This window comes from Sander lucioperca, chromosome 24 (genome assembly GCF_008315115.2).
Source record: "Sander lucioperca isolate FBNREF2018 chromosome 24, SLUC_FBN_1.2, whole genome shotgun sequence".
Taxonomy (NCBI): domain Eukaryota; kingdom Metazoa; phylum Chordata; class Actinopteri; order Perciformes; family Percidae; genus Sander; species Sander lucioperca.
In genome coordinates, this window is record NC_050196.1 from 18536846 (window position 1) to 18553285 (window position 16440).

A 16440-nucleotide genomic window follows, 5' to 3' on the forward strand; every position below is an offset into this window, starting at 1 on the left:
CTCTTTCCCTGTCTTTCTTTCTCTCTCTCTCTCTCTCTCTCTTTCTCTCTGTCTTTCTTTCTCTCTTTCCCTGTCTCTCTCTCTCTCTCTCTTTCTCTTTCCCTGTCTTTTTCTCTCTCTCTCTCTCTCTTTCCCTGTCTTTCTCTCTCTCTCTCTCTCTCTCTCTTTCTCTCTTTCCCTGTCTTTCTCTATCTCTCTCTCTATCTCTCTCTATTTCCTTGTGTGTGTCTCTCTCTCTCTTTCCCTGTCTCCATCTCTCTCTCTCTGTGTCTCTCTCTGTCTGAGCGAATGCAAGAATGTTGGGACGGAGTGAGTCTAAGGAGTGTGTGAGTTTCTATCTTTGTTTGATTGTTTCTGTTTATTTGGGTTTTTGTATGTGTTCATTTTGTTGTGTAGTGATCAGTTATTAGTTGGTGGTGGGTTTTGTTCGGATAGTTTGGTTGTCAGCTGGGCATCATGCCTGTTGTTGCTGCCCCTGGTCCCGCTGGGCCGGGCGGTCCGGCCGACCGGACTGCATAGCCACCTCCGGGGGGCTCAGACTCAGATGTTGCGCCACCTGCAGCTGAATCAGACTTGGCAGGCGTGCAGCAGTGTGCAGAAACTGCACAGGTAACAGAGCTAGACACGCAGGAAAGGGAGAAAAATGTTGAACAAAATGAGTGTGGAAATAAAACTGTTAATGAAGGAAATACCCAGACTAATGAGAAAGCAGAAATTAACAGACAGGGGAAAAGACAGGCAATGCCAATAACACAAGCCTAAACTGAATTAAATATGGTAATTGATTGACAGCCCAAATATGAATATAAAATGTAAATTCCAACCCTACATTTGATGAGGATGAAGCTGTGTGTGTATGAGAGTGATGTAATGCCCCCCCCCCCCCTCCTCCTTTCAGGGTGGAGCCTGCTGGAGTCAGATGGTTGACACCAGGTCTGAGGAAGTGTAAGTCTGTTTTTAATTTCATTCATCAAACTGTGACATCACTCATTCAACTCTCTGATGTCATCATCAAAGTGCTGATTGGTTAATAACTACAGCTGTGTTGTGTCTCCTTCTCTCCGTCAGATTCCTGTGAACTCACACTGGACACAAACACAGTGTACAGAAACCTCAAACTGTCTGACAACAACAGGAAGGTGACACGTGTGGAGAAGGATCAGCCATATCCTGATCATCCAGAGAGGTTTGACTCATATCATCAGCTGCTGTGTAGAGATGGTCTGACTGGTCTCTGTTACTGGGAGGTTGAGAGGAGAGGAAGGGTTGATATATCAGTGAGTTACAGAGGAATCAGGAGGAGAGGAAACATTGATGACTGTGTGTTCGGAGAGAATGATCAGTCCTGGAGTCTGAACTGCTCTGATGAAGGTTACTCTGTCTGGCACAATAAGAGAAGAACATCCATCTCCTCCTCCTCTGTCTCTGGTAGAGTAGCAGTGTATGTGGACTGTCCTGCTGGCTCTCTGTCCTTCTACTCAGTCTCCTCTGACTCACTGATCCTCCTCCACACCTTCAACACCACCTTCACTCAGCCTCTCTATCCTGGGTTCAGGTTCTGGTCTGGTTCCTCAGTGTCTCTGTGTTGTGTGGAGGACAGAGAGTCTCCTCCTGTTTCTCACTGCTGATCAGTTGAGTCTGTACAGGATCACACTTACAGAAATATTTCAGGTTATTGTTATGAACTAATGAATGAACTTTGTATAAAATAATTCAGAATGATTGAACAGATTCCTGGTGAACATTGTAATCTTCTTCCACTTCCAGTCCTTTAAAGATGGAAGCTGTGATCATGAAATTGTAGAAATGCCGTTGACTTGTGTCATGTTTTGTTTTGAGTTCTGTCTCTTTTCACAATAAAAGCATCAAGTTACTGTGACGTGTTTGTGGTCTTTCTGTTTAACTTAAAAATCTACAACTCCTTAAATATTAAATATGTCAAATTAGGATATTAAAAAAAATACATTTTTATTTTTTATTTGTTTACATATTTAATTTCTTCAGTTATAAATGTATTTGTGTAGTTTTTTATTATTTATATATATACATACATATATAAAGTAAATATATTTTATTGACATAATGCTATAAACAAGGATTCTGGTTAAAAACATTAGCACATATGAATAAAATATTATTTATAAAACGCTTATAACGAATATAAATTCATAAAATAAAGGATAAAGTACATATAAATAAATAAAATAAATAAATAAAAAACAGGATCACATGTACTGTGTACAAATAGCGTCTCAATGACGTAATCACGTAAAGCCAGAGTCCGTCACGCCAGCTGACGTTGCTAATGTTGTCATGTCGCTGTTGTGCTGCTGGGTCTTTGGAGGATAGCAGCTTCTGCTCAGACTAGGGGGGTTAAAAGTACGTATTTTAACTTTTTTACCGCGCGGACAGAAGATACTCTCTCTCTCTCACGTGAGCCGGCCGGAGAGTTCACCAACATTTAATTAATTTAACAGCAAGAGGAAGGAGGCGTCAGCCAGAAGCTAACGTTGCTAACTGGCTGTTAGCAGCTAACTGGCTGTTAGCAGCTTAGCTTGGTCAGTTAGGCTGGTAAATGTAGCTTTAGCTTCCTGATAACAAGAATACAAAGAAGTAATTTACTATATATACTAACCTGAAAGATGAAATGACTCTGTGTGTGTGCCTGAGGCCAGAGTATAGAGGTATCTGAGCTACAACTGTAAGCAGGATCCCCGTTAAGAATTGCTGTTATTTACAAGTTTACTGCCTAAATGAAAATGTACATACGTGGCAAAATAAACGTTTTATCTTGTATGAATAAATAGGATGTTCTGGTAGATTCGGCAGACAAATAATCCACAAATGTTAATGTACAAAGCAGGAATATGTACTTTTCGTCCTCCCAGCTAGCGTCAACGTCTGTATGAGATAGAGCGGCGCTGCGTTTAAAAACCTCCTGTTTTTGAATGGAGTTTGGTTGGGCGATCTTCTCATATCTCCAGACATATACTTTATATTTTCCACTGGTTATATATATTTCCTGTTAAATGACAAGCTGCGTGTATTATAGCTGAAATGATTTGACAAGTCAACAGTTTTAATGTAACATTCCCTATTTAGCTCCTGATCTCATTCTGAGATTATTTTTGATCCACATAGTTTGTAAAATGGTCAACAAATGTTGATCCAGATTTATGTAGCGTTCTTTATCTTTAGGTATTTTTAAAGGTGTGTGTGAGATTGTGTGTGTGTGTGTGTGTGTGTGTGTGTGTGTGTGTGTGTGTGTGTGTGTGTGTGTGTGTGTGTGTCTGTCTGTCTGTGAGTGTGTGTGTGTCTGCCTGTGTGTGTGTATGTGTGTGTCTGCCTGTGTGTGTGTGTCTGCGTGTGTGTGTCTGTCTGTGTGTGTGTGTCTCTGTGTGTGTGTGTGTGTGTGTCTGTCTCTGTGTTTGTGTGTGTGTGTGTCTGTCTGTCTGTGTGTGTGTGTGTGTGTGTGTGTTGCTATGGTAACCCTCTTATATTAGAGCCTCTCCTAACAGCAGCCAGATGGGATTGTTCCAGTATTTTTGGGTGTTTTTGTCCTGTGGTTTTGGCCTGAGTTTGTCTTGTCTTGTCTTCAGCATGGCGTCTTCCTATAAAATCCCCAAAAAGAAAGGCTCTGACTCCGCCCCCCTGCACACGTCACCGTTGTCCCGCCTCCAGAGCTCCGCCCCTGAATTTAAGGTGGTATTACTAACTAACTAACTAACTAGCTGCTGGTTCTTTAAGGTGGTATATATTTGATTTAGAATTGATGACTGTGATCTTCCATTTTGTTTTGTCTGAACAGAGTTACGGGCATCAGTCCGGCAGAGGCAGAGGTGACAGGATGCATGCTGGGAGTGCTCTGGGCTCGTCAGCGGGCAGACAGAGGTGTGTAGAGCGCCCCCTACAGGCCACACGGTGCATCACATCAACACATAACAGCACAGCACAGTAAGAGTGTCTATGTAAAGAATAAATGTCAAACATGCGTCCAGCGCGCCTCTCTTCAGGGACGTGGTCCAATCACTGCTGGGGCTCCACGTCCCCGACAGAGGAGCAGCAACGGCCAATCACAGCCGAGGCTGGAGCAGCCAATCACAGCCGGGACAGAGAGCCGAGTCGTCATCCAGCTGCTTCTCAAACGGGTGAGAAACTACCGGCTGATTCCACCGCTAACACCTTAACACTTTAAAGTGTCTTTAACCCTTGTTGTTGTTCTTCAGCTTTTTGTTTTTCTGGGTCAAAATGTCAAAAAAATTCCAATTGTTTTGGTCGTCTTTTTCGATTCTTTGTCATTTTTTTCTGTTTTTTTGAAAAAATTTTCCTATGTTTTTCAGCATTCTTTTATAAATGTGTCTTTAAATGCTACAAAATTGACTAAAACTCCCAAATTCAATGAAAGTAGTGAGCTGATCATGTATTTAACTTGTGAAGAGTGTTATAGGGAACCATCCATGTTAGTTAGTTTTAACATTTGGTTGAAAGAAACAAACATTTCTGATATAGAAACCTTTTGAAAATGGGTCAAATTTGACCCGAGGACACCAGGAGAGTTAAATATTTATCAGTTACTTTTTCCAAATCCACATGAACAACGTTCACGTCGGCTTAAATAAGTCACTTCTTTTTAAAGCTGTCCTCCTCGTGTTCTACCACTTTTTTCTGAGTTTTTTGTTAGCACCGTGATCTTCATGCTGACTCTTTGATCTTCTATTTTACCAAAAATATACCAACATTTTGTTGAAATATCAGATATTTTGCTCCTCTAAAAACTCTCTGGGTTGTTTGTATTTAAATCTAAAGTGGATCCTTTGTCTTGACTGGGTGAGTTGTTGTGATGAAGCTGTGAGTCAGATGTGTGTGGAGGTGTAGGGATCCACTGATACCGATTAGACCATGACCGATACGGGCTGCCGATTTCCTTGAGCCGATGTTTGGAGCCGATACTGCTTTTGCTCCCTCAATTTACATCCTAAATATGACACTGATGAAGATAACAAATGTTACAAGTCTCAATTTTAAAAAGGAACATTTAGTGAACTTAAAAAAACAATATTTAACAAATAGTAAAAATGTGTGAGGTCGAACAAGTAAAAAATGCCGTGAAAAAACTATTAGCGAACGCAGCAGCAGTGTATCGCTGTCCATCAGCTGTCTCTGTCCATCAGCTGTCTCTGTCCATCAGCTGTCTCTGTCCATCAGCTGTCTCTGTCCATCAGCTGTCCATCAGCTGTCTCTGTCCATCAGCTGTCTCTGTCCATCAGCTGTCTCTGTCCGTCAGCTGTCTCTGTCCGTCAGCTGTCTCTGTCCATCAGCTGTCCATCAGCTGTCCATCAGCTGTCTCTGTCCATCAGCTGTCCATCAGCTGTCTCTGTCCATCAGCTGTCTCTGTCCATCAGCTGTCCATCAGCTGTCTCTGTCCATCAGCTGTCTCTGTCCATCAGCTGTCTCTGTCCATCAGCTGTCTCTGTCCATCAGCTGTCCATCAGCTGTCCATCAGCTGTCTCTGTCCATCAGCTGTCTCTGTCCGTCAGCTGTCTCTGTCCATCAGCTGTCTCTGTCCATCAGCTGTCTCTGTCCATCAGCTGTCTCTGTCCATCAGCTGTCCATCAGCTGTCCATCAGCTGTCTCTGTCCATCAGCTGTCTCTGTCCGTCAGCTGTCTCTGTCCGTCAGCTGTCTCTGTCCATCAGCTGTCCATCAGCTGTCCATCAGCTGTCTCTGTCCATCAGCTGTCCATCAGCTGTCCATCAGCTGTCCATCAGCTGTCTCTGTCCATCAGCTGTCTCTGTCCATCAGCTGTCCATCAGCTGTCTCTGTCCATCAGCTGTCTCTGTCCATCAGCTGTCTCTGTCCATCAGCTGTCCATCAGCTGTCTCTGTCCATCAGCTGTCTCTGTCCGTCAGCTGTCTCTGTCCATCAGCTGTCCATCAGCTGTCTCTGTCCATCAGCTGTCCATCAGCTGTCTCTGTCCATCAGCTGTCTCTGTCCATCAGCTGTCTCTGTCCATCAGCTGTCTCTGTCCATCAGCTGTCCATCAGCTGTCCATCAGCTGTCTCTGTCCATCAGCTGTCTCTGTCCGTCAGCTGTCTCTGTCCGTCAGCTGTCTCTGTCCATCAGCTGTCCATCAGCTGTCCATCAGCTGTCTCTGTCCATCAGCTGTCCATCAGCTGTCCATCAGCTGTCTCTGTCCATCAGCTGTCTCTGTCCATCAGCTGTCCATCAGCTGTCTCTGTCCATCAGCTGTCTCTGTCCATCAGCTGTCCATCAGCTGTCTCTGTCCATCAGCTGTCTCTGTCCGTCAGCTGTCTCTGTCCATCAGCTGTCCATCAGCTGTCTCTGTCCATCAGCTGTCCATCAGCTGTCTCTGTCCATCAGCTGTCTCTGTCCATCAGCTGTCTCTGTCCATCAGCTGTCCATCAGCTGTCCATCAGCTGTCTCTGTCCATCAGCTGTCTCTGTCCATCAGCTGTCCATCAGCTGTCTCTGTCCATCAGCTGTCTCTGTCCATCAGCTGTCCATCAGCTGTCTCTGTCCATCAGCTGTCTCTGTCCATCAGCTGTCTCTGTCCATCAGCTGTCTCTGTCCGTCAGCTGTCTCTGTCCATCAGCTGTCCATCAGCTGTCCATCAGCTGTCCATCAGCTGTCTCTGTGAATCAGCTGTCCATCAGCTGTCTCTGTCCATCAGCTGTCCATCAGCTGTCTCTGTCCATCAGCTGTCCATCAGCTGTCTCTGTCCATCAGCTGTCTCTGTCCGTCAGCTGTCTCTGTCCGTCAGCTGTCTCCGTCCATCAGCTGTCTCCGTCCGTCAGCTGTCTCCGTCCATCAGCTGTCTCCGTCCGTCAGCTGTCTCTGTCCGTCAGCTGTCTCTGTGAATCAGCTGTCTCTGTCCGTCAGCTGTCTCTGTCCGTCAGCTGTCTCTGTCCGTCAGCTGTCTCTGTCCATCAGCTGTCTCTGTCCGTCAGCTGTCTCCGTCCGTCAGCTGTCTCCGTCCGTCAGCTGTCTCCGTCCATCAGCTGTCTCTGTCCGTCAGCTGTCTCTGTGAATCAGCTGTCTCCGTCCATCAGCTGTCTCCGTCCGTCAGCTGTCTCCGTCCGTCAGCTGTCTCCGTCCATCAGCTGTCTCTGTGAATCAGCTGTCTCTGTCCGTCAGCTGTCTCTGTCCGTCAGCTGTCTCCGTCCGTCAGCTGTCTCTGTCCGTCAGCTGTCTCTGTCCGTCAGCTGTCTCTGTCCGTCAGCTGTCTCTGTCCGTCAGCTGTCTCTGTGAATCAGCTGTCTCTGTCCATCTGCTGTCTCTGTCCATCTGCTGTCTCTGTCCGTCAGCTGTCCATCAGCTGTCTCTGTCCATCTCTGTCCATCAGCTGTCTCTGTCCGTCAGCTGTCTCTGGCCGTCAGCTGTCCATCAGCTGTCTCTGTCCATCTCTGTCCATCAGCTGTCTCTGTCCATCTGCTGTCTCTGTCCATCTGCTGTCTCTGTCCGTCAGCTGTCCATCAGCTGTCTCTGTCCATCTCTGTCCATCAGCTGTCTCTGTCCGTCAGCTGTCCATCTGCTGTCTCTGTCCGTCAGCTGTCTCTGTCCGTCAGCTGTCTCTGTCCATCAGCTGTCTCTGTCCATCAGCTGTCCATCAGCTGTCTCTGTCCATCAGCTGTCTCTGTCCGTCAGCTGTCTCTGTCCATCAGCTGTCTCTGTCCGTCAGCTGTCTCTGTCCATCAGCTGTCCATCAGCTGTCCATCAGCTGTCTCTGTGAATCAGCTGTCTCTGTCCATCAGCTGTCCATCAGCTGTCTCTGTCCATCAGCTGTCTCTGTCCATCAGCTGTCCATCAGCTGTCTCTGTCCATCAGCTGTCCATCAGCTGTCTCTGTCCATCAGCTGTTTCTGTCCGTCAGCTGTCTCTGTCCATCAGCTGTCTCTGTCCGTCAGCTGTCTCCGTCCATCAGCTGTCTCCGTCCGTCAGCTGTCTCCGTCCGTCAGCTGTCTCCGTCCGTCAGCTGTCTCCGTCCATCAGCTGTCTCTGTCCGTCAGCTGTCTCTGTGAATCAGCTGTCTCTGTCCGTCAGCTGTCTCTGTCCATCAGCTGTCTCTGTCCGTCAGCTGTCTCTGTCCATCAGCTGTCTCTGTCCGTCAGCTGTCTCCGTCCGTCAGCTGTCTCTGTCCATCAGCTGTCTCTGTCCATCAGCTGTCCATCAGCTGTCTCTGTCCATCAGCTGTCTCTGTCCGTCAGCTGTCTCTGTCCATCAGCTGTCTCTGTCCGTCAGCTGTCTCTGTCCATCAGCTGTCTCCGTCCGTCAGCTGTCTCCGTCCGTCAGCTGTCTCTGTCCATCAGCTGTCTCTGTCCATCAGCTGTCCATCAGCTGTCTCTGTCCATCAGCTGTCTCTGTCCGTCAGCTGTCTCTGTGAATCAGCTGTCTCTGTCCGTCAGCTGTCTCTGTCCATCAGCTGTCTCTGTCCGTCAGCTGTCTCTGTCCATCAGCTGTCTCTGTCCGTCAGCTGTCTCTGTCCATCAGCTGTCTCTGTCCATCAGCTGTCCATCAGCTGTCTCCGTCCATCAGCTGTCTCCGTCCGTCAGCTGTCTCCGTCCGTCAGCTGTCTCCGTCCGTCAGCTGTCTCCGTCCATCAGCTGTCTCTGTCCGTCAGCTGTCTTTGTGAATCAGTTGTCTCTGTCCGTCAGCTGTCTCTGTCCATCAGCTGTCTCTGTCCGTCAGCTGTCTCTGTCCATCAGCTGTCTCTGTCCGTCAGCTGTCTCCGTCCGTCAGCTGTCTCTGTCCGTCAGCTGTCTCTGTCCGTCAGCTGTCTCCGTCCATCAGCTGTCTCTGTCCGTCAGCTGTCTCTGTGAATCAGCTGTCTCTGTCCGTCAGCTGTCTCTGTCCATCAGCTGTCTCTGTCCGTCAGCTGTCTCTGTCCGTCAGCTGTCTCTGTCCGTCAGCTGTCTCCGTCCGTCAGCTGTCTCTGTCCGTCAGCTGTCTCTGTCCGTCAGCTGTCTCCGTCCGTCAGCTGTCTCTGTCCGTCAGCTGTCTCCGTCCGTCAGCTGTCTCCGTCCGTCAGCTGTCTCTGTCCGTCAGCTGTCTCCGTCCATCAGCTGTCTCTGTGAATCAGCTGTCTCTGTCCGTCAGCTGTCTCTGTCCGTCAGCTGTCTCTGTGAATCAGCTGTCTCTGTCCATCTGCTGTCTCTGTCCGTCAGCTGTCCATCAGCTGTCTCTGTCCATCAGCTGTCTCTGTCCGTCAGCTGTCCATCTGCTGTCTCTGTCCGTCAGCTGTCTCTGTCCGTCAGCTGTCTCTGTCCGTCAGCTGTCTCCGTCCGTCAGCTGTCTCTGTCCGTCAGCTGTCTCTGTCCGTCAGCTGTCTCTGTCCGTCAGCTGTCTCTGTCCGTCAGCTGTCTCTGTGAATCAGCTGTCTCTGTCCATCAGCTGTCTCCGTCCGTCAGCTGTCTCCGTCCGTCAGCTGTCTCCGTCCATCAGCTGTCTCTGTGAATCAGCTGTCTCTGTCCGTCAGCTGTCTCTGTCCGTCAGCTGTCTCCGTCCGTCAGCTGTCTCTGTCCGTCAGCTGTCTCTGTCCGTCAGCTGTCTCTGTCCGTCAGCTGTCTCTGTCCGTCAGCTGTCTCTGTGAATCAGCTGTCTCTGTCCATCTGTTGTCTCTGTCCATCTGCTGTCTCTGTCCGTCAGCTGTCCATCAGCTGTCTCTGTCCGTCAGCTGTCTCCGTCCGTCAGCTGTCTCTGTCCGTCAGCTGTCTCTGTCCGTCAGCTGTCTCTGTCCGTCAGCTGTCTCTGTCCGTCAGCTGTCTCTGTGAATCAGCTGTCTCCGTCCATCAGCTGTCTCCGTCCGTCAGCTGTCTCCGTCCGTCAGCTGTCTCCGTCCATCAGCTGTCTCTGTGAATCAGCTGTCTCTGTCCGTCAGCTGTCTCTGTCCGTCAGCTGTCTCCGTCCGTCAGCTGTCTCTGTCCGTCAGCTGTCTCTGTCCGTCAGCTGTCTCTGTCCGTCAGCTGTCTCTGTCCGTCAGCTGTCTCTGTGAATCAGCTGTCTCTGTCCATCTGCTGTCTCTGTCCATCTGCTGTCTCTGTCCGTCAGCTGTCCATCAGCTGTCTCTGTCCATCTCTGTCCATCAGCTGTCTCTGTCCGTCAGCTGTCTCTGGCCGTCAGCTGTCCATCAGCTGTCTCTGTCCATCTCTGTCCATCAGCTGTCTCTGTCCATCTGCTGTCTCTGTCCATCTGCTGTCTCTGTCCGTCAGCTGTCCATCTGCTGTCTCTGTCCGTCAGCTGTCTCTGTCCGTCAGCTGTCTCTGTCCATCAGCTGTCTCTGTCCATCAGCTGTCCATCAGCTGTCTCTGTCCATCAGCTGTCTCTGTCCGTCAGCTGTCTCTGTCCATCAGCTGTCTCTGTCCGTCAGCTGTCTCTGTCCATCAGCTGTCCATCAGCTGTCCATCAGCTGTCTCTGTGAATCAGCTGTCTCTGTCCATCAGCTGTCCATCAGCTGTCTCTGTCCATCAGCTGTCTCTGTCCATCAGCTGTCCATCAGCTGTCTCTGTCCATCAGCTGTCCATCAGCTGTCTCTGTCCATCAGCTGTTTCTGTCCGTCAGCTGTCTCTGTCCATCAGCTGTCTCTGTCCGTCAGCTGTCTCCGTCCATCAGCTGTCTCCGTCCGTCAGCTGTCTCCGTCCGTCAGCTGTCTCCGTCCGTCAGCTGTCTCCGTCCATCAGCTGTCTCTGTCCGTCAGCTGTCTCTGTGAATCAGCTGTCTCTGTCCGTCAGCTGTCTCTGTCCATCAGCTGTCTCTGTCCGTCAGCTGTCTCTGTCCATCAGCTGTCTCTGTCCGTCAGCTGTCTCCGTCCGTCAGCTGTCTCTGTCCATCAGCTGTCTCTGTCCATCAGCTGTCCATCAGCTGTCTCTGTCCATCAGCTGTCTCTGTCCGTCAGCTGTCTCTGTCCATCAGCTGTCTCTGTCCGTCAGCTGTCTCTGTCCATCAGCTGTCTCCGTCCGTCAGCTGTCTCCGTCCGTCAGCTGTCTCTGTCCATCAGCTGTCTCTGTCCATCAGCTGTCCATCAGCTGTCTCTGTCCATCAGCTGTCTCTGTCCGTCAGCTGTCTCTGTGAATCAGCTGTCTCTGTCCGTCAGCTGTCTCTGTCCATCAGCTGTCTCTGTCCGTCAGCTGTCTCTGTCCATCAGCTGTCTCTGTCCGTCAGCTGTCTCTGTCCATCAGCTGTCTCTGTCCATCAGCTGTCCATCAGCTGTCTCCGTCCATCAGCTGTCTCCGTCCGTCAGCTGTCTCCGTCCGTCAGCTGTCTCCGTCCGTCAGCTGTCTCCGTCCATCAGCTGTCTCTGTCCGTCAGCTGTCTTTGTGAATCAGTTGTCTCTGTCCGTCAGCTGTCTCTGTCCATCAGCTGTCTCTGTCCGTCAGCTGTCTCTGTCCATCAGCTGTCTCTGTCCGTCAGCTGTCTCCGTCCGTCAGCTGTCTCTGTCCGTCAGCTGTCTCTGTCCGTCAGCTGTCTCCGTCCATCAGCTGTCTCTGTCCGTCAGCTGTCTCTGTGAATCAGCTGTCTCTGTCCGTCAGCTGTCTCTGTCCATCAGCTGTCTCTGTCCGTCAGCTGTCTCTGTCCGTCAGCTGTCTCTGTCCGTCAGCTGTCTCCGTCCGTCAGCTGTCTCTGTCCGTCAGCTGTCTCTGTCCGTCAGCTGTCTCCGTCCGTCAGCTGTCTCTGTCCGTCAGCTGTCTCCGTCCGTCAGCTGTCTCCGTCCGTCAGCTGTCTCTGTCCGTCAGCTGTCTCCGTCCATCAGCTGTCTCTGTGAATCAGCTGTCTCTGTCCGTCAGCTGTCTCTGTCCGTCAGCTGTCTCTGTGAATCAGCTGTCTCTGTCCATCTGCTGTCTCTGTCCGTCAGCTGTCCATCAGCTGTCTCTGTCCATCAGCTGTCTCTGTCCGTCAGCTGTCCATCTGCTGTCTCTGTCCGTCAGCTGTCTCTGTCCGTCAGCTGTCTCTGTCCGTCAGCTGTCTCTGTCCATCAGCTGTCTCTGTCCGTCAGCTGTCTCTGTCCGTGGTGCTGAAACATTTTCACTTGACTGGCAAACAGTTTTCATTGTTCATCAATACAAACTTGTTGAAACATGTCTTTTCTGTGTGTACAGCAGCCGCCTATCAGCCGATACAGATACACATAGAGACGCAAATATCGGCCCTATATGTGGGTCGATCACTATAGAGGTGTGTGTGTATGTTGTGTAGCAGCAGCCTGCTGTTGTTGTCAGGAGGTGTGATGAAGGTAAAGATAGTTACGGCCGTTCGTAACGCCGATACAGCGCGACGCCGGCCGGCTGAACATTCATTCACACACACGGAGTCAGACAGTCCTGCAATAACGCAGCTCTTTCTGATTGGTCTGAATGTCTTCAGCACAAACTTCAGACTCAATCAACCTTTAGAGAAAATCATGTAACTTTAACCGGCTATCAGACTCCCAGTATCACGGCGTGCCGGGTTTAACTAGGGCTGCACAATTAATCACTACTGTATAGAAATCACAATATGGACTAGTCCAATATCCAAATGTCAGGGGGGGCGGGGCAATATTTGTTTAAGGCAAAATGTGTGTGTGTGTGTGTGTGTGTGTGTGTGTGTGTACGTGTGCGTTTGTGTGTATATTTGTTAAAGGCAACATATGTGTCAAACCGTTCTGAATGAAGTATTGTGGAGCTGCAGAGACGTCCCGGACTACACCTCCTCTACTACAGACTACATATCCCATCCTACAGACTACACATCCTCTCCTACGACTACACATCCTCTCCTACGACTATCCTCTCCTACGACTACACATCCTCTCCTACGACTATACGACTACACCTCCTCTCCTACGACTACACATCCTCTCCTACGACTATACGACTACACATCCTCTCCTACAGACTACACATCCTCTCCTACAGACTACACATCCTCTCCTACAGACTACACCTCCTCTACTACAGACTACATCTCCTCTACTACAGACTACACCTCCTCTACTACAGACTACACCTCCTCTACTACAGACTACACCTCCTCTACTACAGACTACACCTCCTCTCCTACAGACTACATCTCCTCTACTACGGACTACACCTCCTCTACTACGGACTACACCTCCTCTACTACAGACTACACATCCTCTCCTACAGACTACACCTCCTCTCCTACAGACTACACATCCTCTCCTACAGACTACACATCCTCTCCTACAGACTACACATCCTCTCCTACAGACTACACATCCTCTCCTACAGACTACACCTCCTCTACTACAGACTACACCTCCTCTACTACAGACTACACCTCCTCTACTACAGACTACACCTCCTCTACTACAGACTACACATCCTCTACTACAGACTACACATCCTCTCCTACAGACTACACCTCCTCTACTACAGACTACACCTCCTCTACTACAGACTACACCTCCTCTACTACAGACTACACCTCCTCTACTACAGACTACACCTCCTCTACTACAGACTACACATCCTCTACTACAGACTACACATCCTCTACTACAGACTACACATCCTCTCCTACAGACTACACCTCCTCTCCTACAGACTACACCTCCTCTACTACAGACTACACATCCTCTACTACAGACTACACCTCCTCTACTACAGACTACACCTCCTCTACTACAGACTACACCTCCTCTACTACAGACTACACATCCTCTCCTACAGACTACATCTCCTCTACTACGGACTACACCTCCTCTACTACAGACTACACATCCTCTCCTACAGACTACACCTCCTCTACTACAGACTACATATCCCATCCTACGGACTACACATCCTCTACTACGGACTACACATCCTCTACTACGGACTACACATCCTCTACTACAGACTACACCTCCTCTACTACAGACTACACCTCCTCTACTACAGACTACACATCCTCTACTACAGACTACACCTCCTCTCCTACAGACTACACCTCCTCTCCTACAGACTACACCTCCTCTCCTACAGACTACACATCCTCTCCTACAGACTACACCTCCTCTCCTACAGACTACACCTCCTCTACTACAGACTACACCTCCTCTCCTACAGACTACACATCCTCTCCTACAGACTACACCTCCTCTCCTACAGACTACACCTCCTCTACTATAGACTACACCTCCTCTACTACAGACTACACATCCTCTCCTACAGACTACACATCCTCTCCTACAGACTACATCTCCTCTACTACAGACTACACCTCCTCTCCTACAGACTACACCTCCTCTACTACAGACTACACCTCCTCTACTACAGACTACACCTCCTCTACTACGGACTACACCTCCTCTCCTACAGACTACACATCCTCTACTACAGACTACACCTCCTCTCCTACAGACTACACCTCCTCTCCTACAGACTACACATCCTCTCCTACAGACTACACCTCCTCTACTACAGACTACACATCCTCTCCTACAGACTACACCTCCTCTACTACAGACTACACATCCTCTCCTACAGACTACATCTCCTCTACTACAGACTACACCTCCTCTACTACGGACTACACCTCCTCTACTACAGACTACACATCCTCTCCTACAGACTACACCTCCTCTCCTACGACTACACATCCTCTCCTACAGACTACACCTCCTCTACTACAGACTACACCTCCTCTCCTACGGACTACACCTCCTCTACTACAGACTACACATCCTCTCCTACGGACTACACCTCCTCTACTACGGACTACACATCCTCTACTACAGACTACACATCCTCTCCTACGGACTACACCTCCTCTACTACGGACTACACATCCTCTACTACGGACTACACATCCTCTCCTACGGACTACACATCCTCTACTACGGACTACACATCCTCTACTACGGACTACACATCCTCTACTACGGACTACACCTCCTCTACTACAGACTACACATCCTCTACTACAGACTACACATCCTCTACTACAGACTACACATCCTCTCCTACAGACTACACCTCCTCTACTACGGACTACACATCCTCTCCTACAGACTACACATCCTCTCCTACGACTACACATCCTCTACTACAGACTACACATCCTCTACTACGGACTACACATCCTCTACTACAGACTACACCTCCTCTACTACGGACTACACATCCTCTACTACGGACTACACCTCCTCTACTACGGACTACACCTCCTCTACTACAGACTACACATCCTCTCCTACGACTACACATCCTCTACTACAGACTACAGAAAACATCTTTGTTTACAGATCCTCACAAAAATCACACTATAAGCATTTAAATTTCTTTCAATGTTAATAATTTACAATGAAAATGAGTGACACAAAAACGATCATTCCCTCCATTATCGTGAATCATATCGCAATCACAACATCAGTCAAAATAAAAAAAAAAAAAAAATTCCTCATAGTACTGCATTTGAGCCCAAGGACTACATCCCATCCAAATTCCCATAATTTCCATTAATTCCCATGAAAGTTTCCAAATTGGAATGCTTCCAAAATTCCCCAGGTAAACTTTCCATGGAAAAAAATATTAAAAATATCCAGTTTATTCCCATTATTTCCTGTTAATTGCCGTTAATTCCCATTTATTCCCGTTGATTCCCGTTAATTCCTATTAATTCCCATGCAAGTTTCCAAATTGGAATGTTTCCAAAATTCCCCAGGTAAACTTTCCATGGAAGGTTTCCGGAAAATGTTTGCCCCTTTGCAACCCTAGTCTTACCCATAACAGTTTTACCCTGAAAATTCACCTCAAACACAAGGTTTTTGTAAGTAAGTTATTTGATTAGGACAATGCTCATTAATCAACATTTCTGTAAATGCGCCAGTGTTAGCCAGTCGGCTCATTGTAGTCCTAGTTACCCAGCATGCATGTCTTTATGGAAGAAACCCACGCAAACACACACGGGGAGAACATGCAAACTCCACACAACTTGGACTCGAACCCAGAACCTTCTTGCTGTGAGGCAGAAGTGCTAACCACTGAGCCACCGTGCTGCCATGCTGAAGTTTGTGGAACTTCAATGGGGAATAAAGACTGACAAGACATGGACACAGCGTTCGATCTGGAAGCGTTTGCAGGAAAGGTTTAACAACTCCACTCTCTCCCACTCATCTGTCAAGCTTCCTCTAGACTGACTTCACCTTTTTGAGGCAAAGTCACTTTGCATTGATGTGTTTTTTTTCCCTCAGTATATTTACATATCAGACCTTTTCTCAGGCGTCATCTTCAAACTAAATGCACAATGACTTCAAACACTGTTACCATGATTACCTCGTGTTCACAGTAGGGCTGAACGATATACCGTTATCGTATCTATATCTAGATATGAACATTCAAGATATTAATATCAAAAAAGTAACGATATAAACGATAGATTTTCCTCCGCGCACGCCCTGCATGTACAGCTCTGGCAGTCACCATAATCACTTTTACGATTGCCCTT

The 16440-nt window shown here is 48.5% G+C and overlaps 3 protein-coding genes across 11 annotated transcripts in view; 2 read left to right on the forward strand and 1 right to left on the reverse strand.

Annotated features, from left to right (window-relative positions):
* LOC116055602 overlaps positions 1-4152 on the forward strand; it is a 43114-nt gene extending 38962 nt beyond the window's left edge. The window contains exons 26-29 of the mRNA XM_035998822.1: positions 899-938; positions 1077-1613; positions 3809-3954; positions 4014-4152. Of these exons, the coding sequence (XP_035854715.1) occupies positions 899-938; positions 1077-1613; positions 3809-3954; positions 4014-4152 (862 nt within the window). The remainder of the gene's footprint in view (positions 1-898; positions 939-1076; positions 1614-3808; positions 3955-4013) is intronic.
* Positions 4153-4881: 729 nt separating this feature from the next.
* LOC118494515 (NLR family CARD domain-containing protein 3-like) overlaps positions 4882-16440 on the forward strand; it is a 59733-nt gene continuing 48174 nt past the window's right edge. The window contains exon 1 of the mRNA XM_035998825.1: positions 4882-5077. Coding sequence (XP_035854718.1) covers positions 4934-5077 — 144 coding nt within the window. The 5' untranslated portion in view covers positions 4882-4933. The remainder of the gene's footprint in view (positions 5078-16440) is intronic.
* LOC118494424 (keratin-associated protein 5-1-like) lies at positions 12647-15105 on the reverse strand. Of its 9 annotated transcripts, none has more exons than XM_035998376.1 (7): positions 14592-15105; positions 14299-14487; positions 13900-14235; positions 13480-13605; positions 13123-13269; positions 12863-12933; positions 12647-12752 (listed from the first exon to the last, which is right to left on the reverse strand). In XM_035998376.1, the coding sequence occupies exons 1-7, from the start codon at positions 15031-15033 to the stop codon at positions 12747-12749; spliced, it is 1317 nt and encodes a 438-aa protein (XP_035854269.1). In that variant the 5' UTR covers positions 15034-15105; the 3' UTR covers positions 12647-12746. The 9 variants fall into 9 exon arrangements, 5 of the variants coding, with proteins under 5 accessions (XP_035854269.1, XP_035854267.1, XP_035854266.1 ...); XM_035998374.1 differs by having other exon boundaries at positions 12647-12737; positions 13081-13269; positions 13480-13563; positions 14592-15102; XM_035998373.1 differs by having other exon boundaries at positions 13102-13269; positions 14592-15102.

What these genes read in the sequence shown, in the direction of transcription:
- LOC118494424 (XM_035998372.1), bottom strand. Translation starts at nt 15,033, where the DNA reads ATGTGTAGTCGTAGGAGAGGATGTGTAGTCTGTAGGAGAGGATGTGTA. An exon ending in TGTAGTCTGTAGGAGAGGAG is followed by an intron (nt 14,236 to 14,298) that starts GTGTAGTCCGTA and finishes GTAGTAGAGGAG; the next exon opens with GTGTAGTCTGTAGGAGAGGA. An exon ending in TGTAGTCTGTAGTAGAGGAT is followed by an intron (nt 13,606 to 13,899) that starts GTGTAGTCTGTA and finishes GTAGTAGAGGAG; the next exon opens with GTGTAGTCTGTAGTAGAGGA.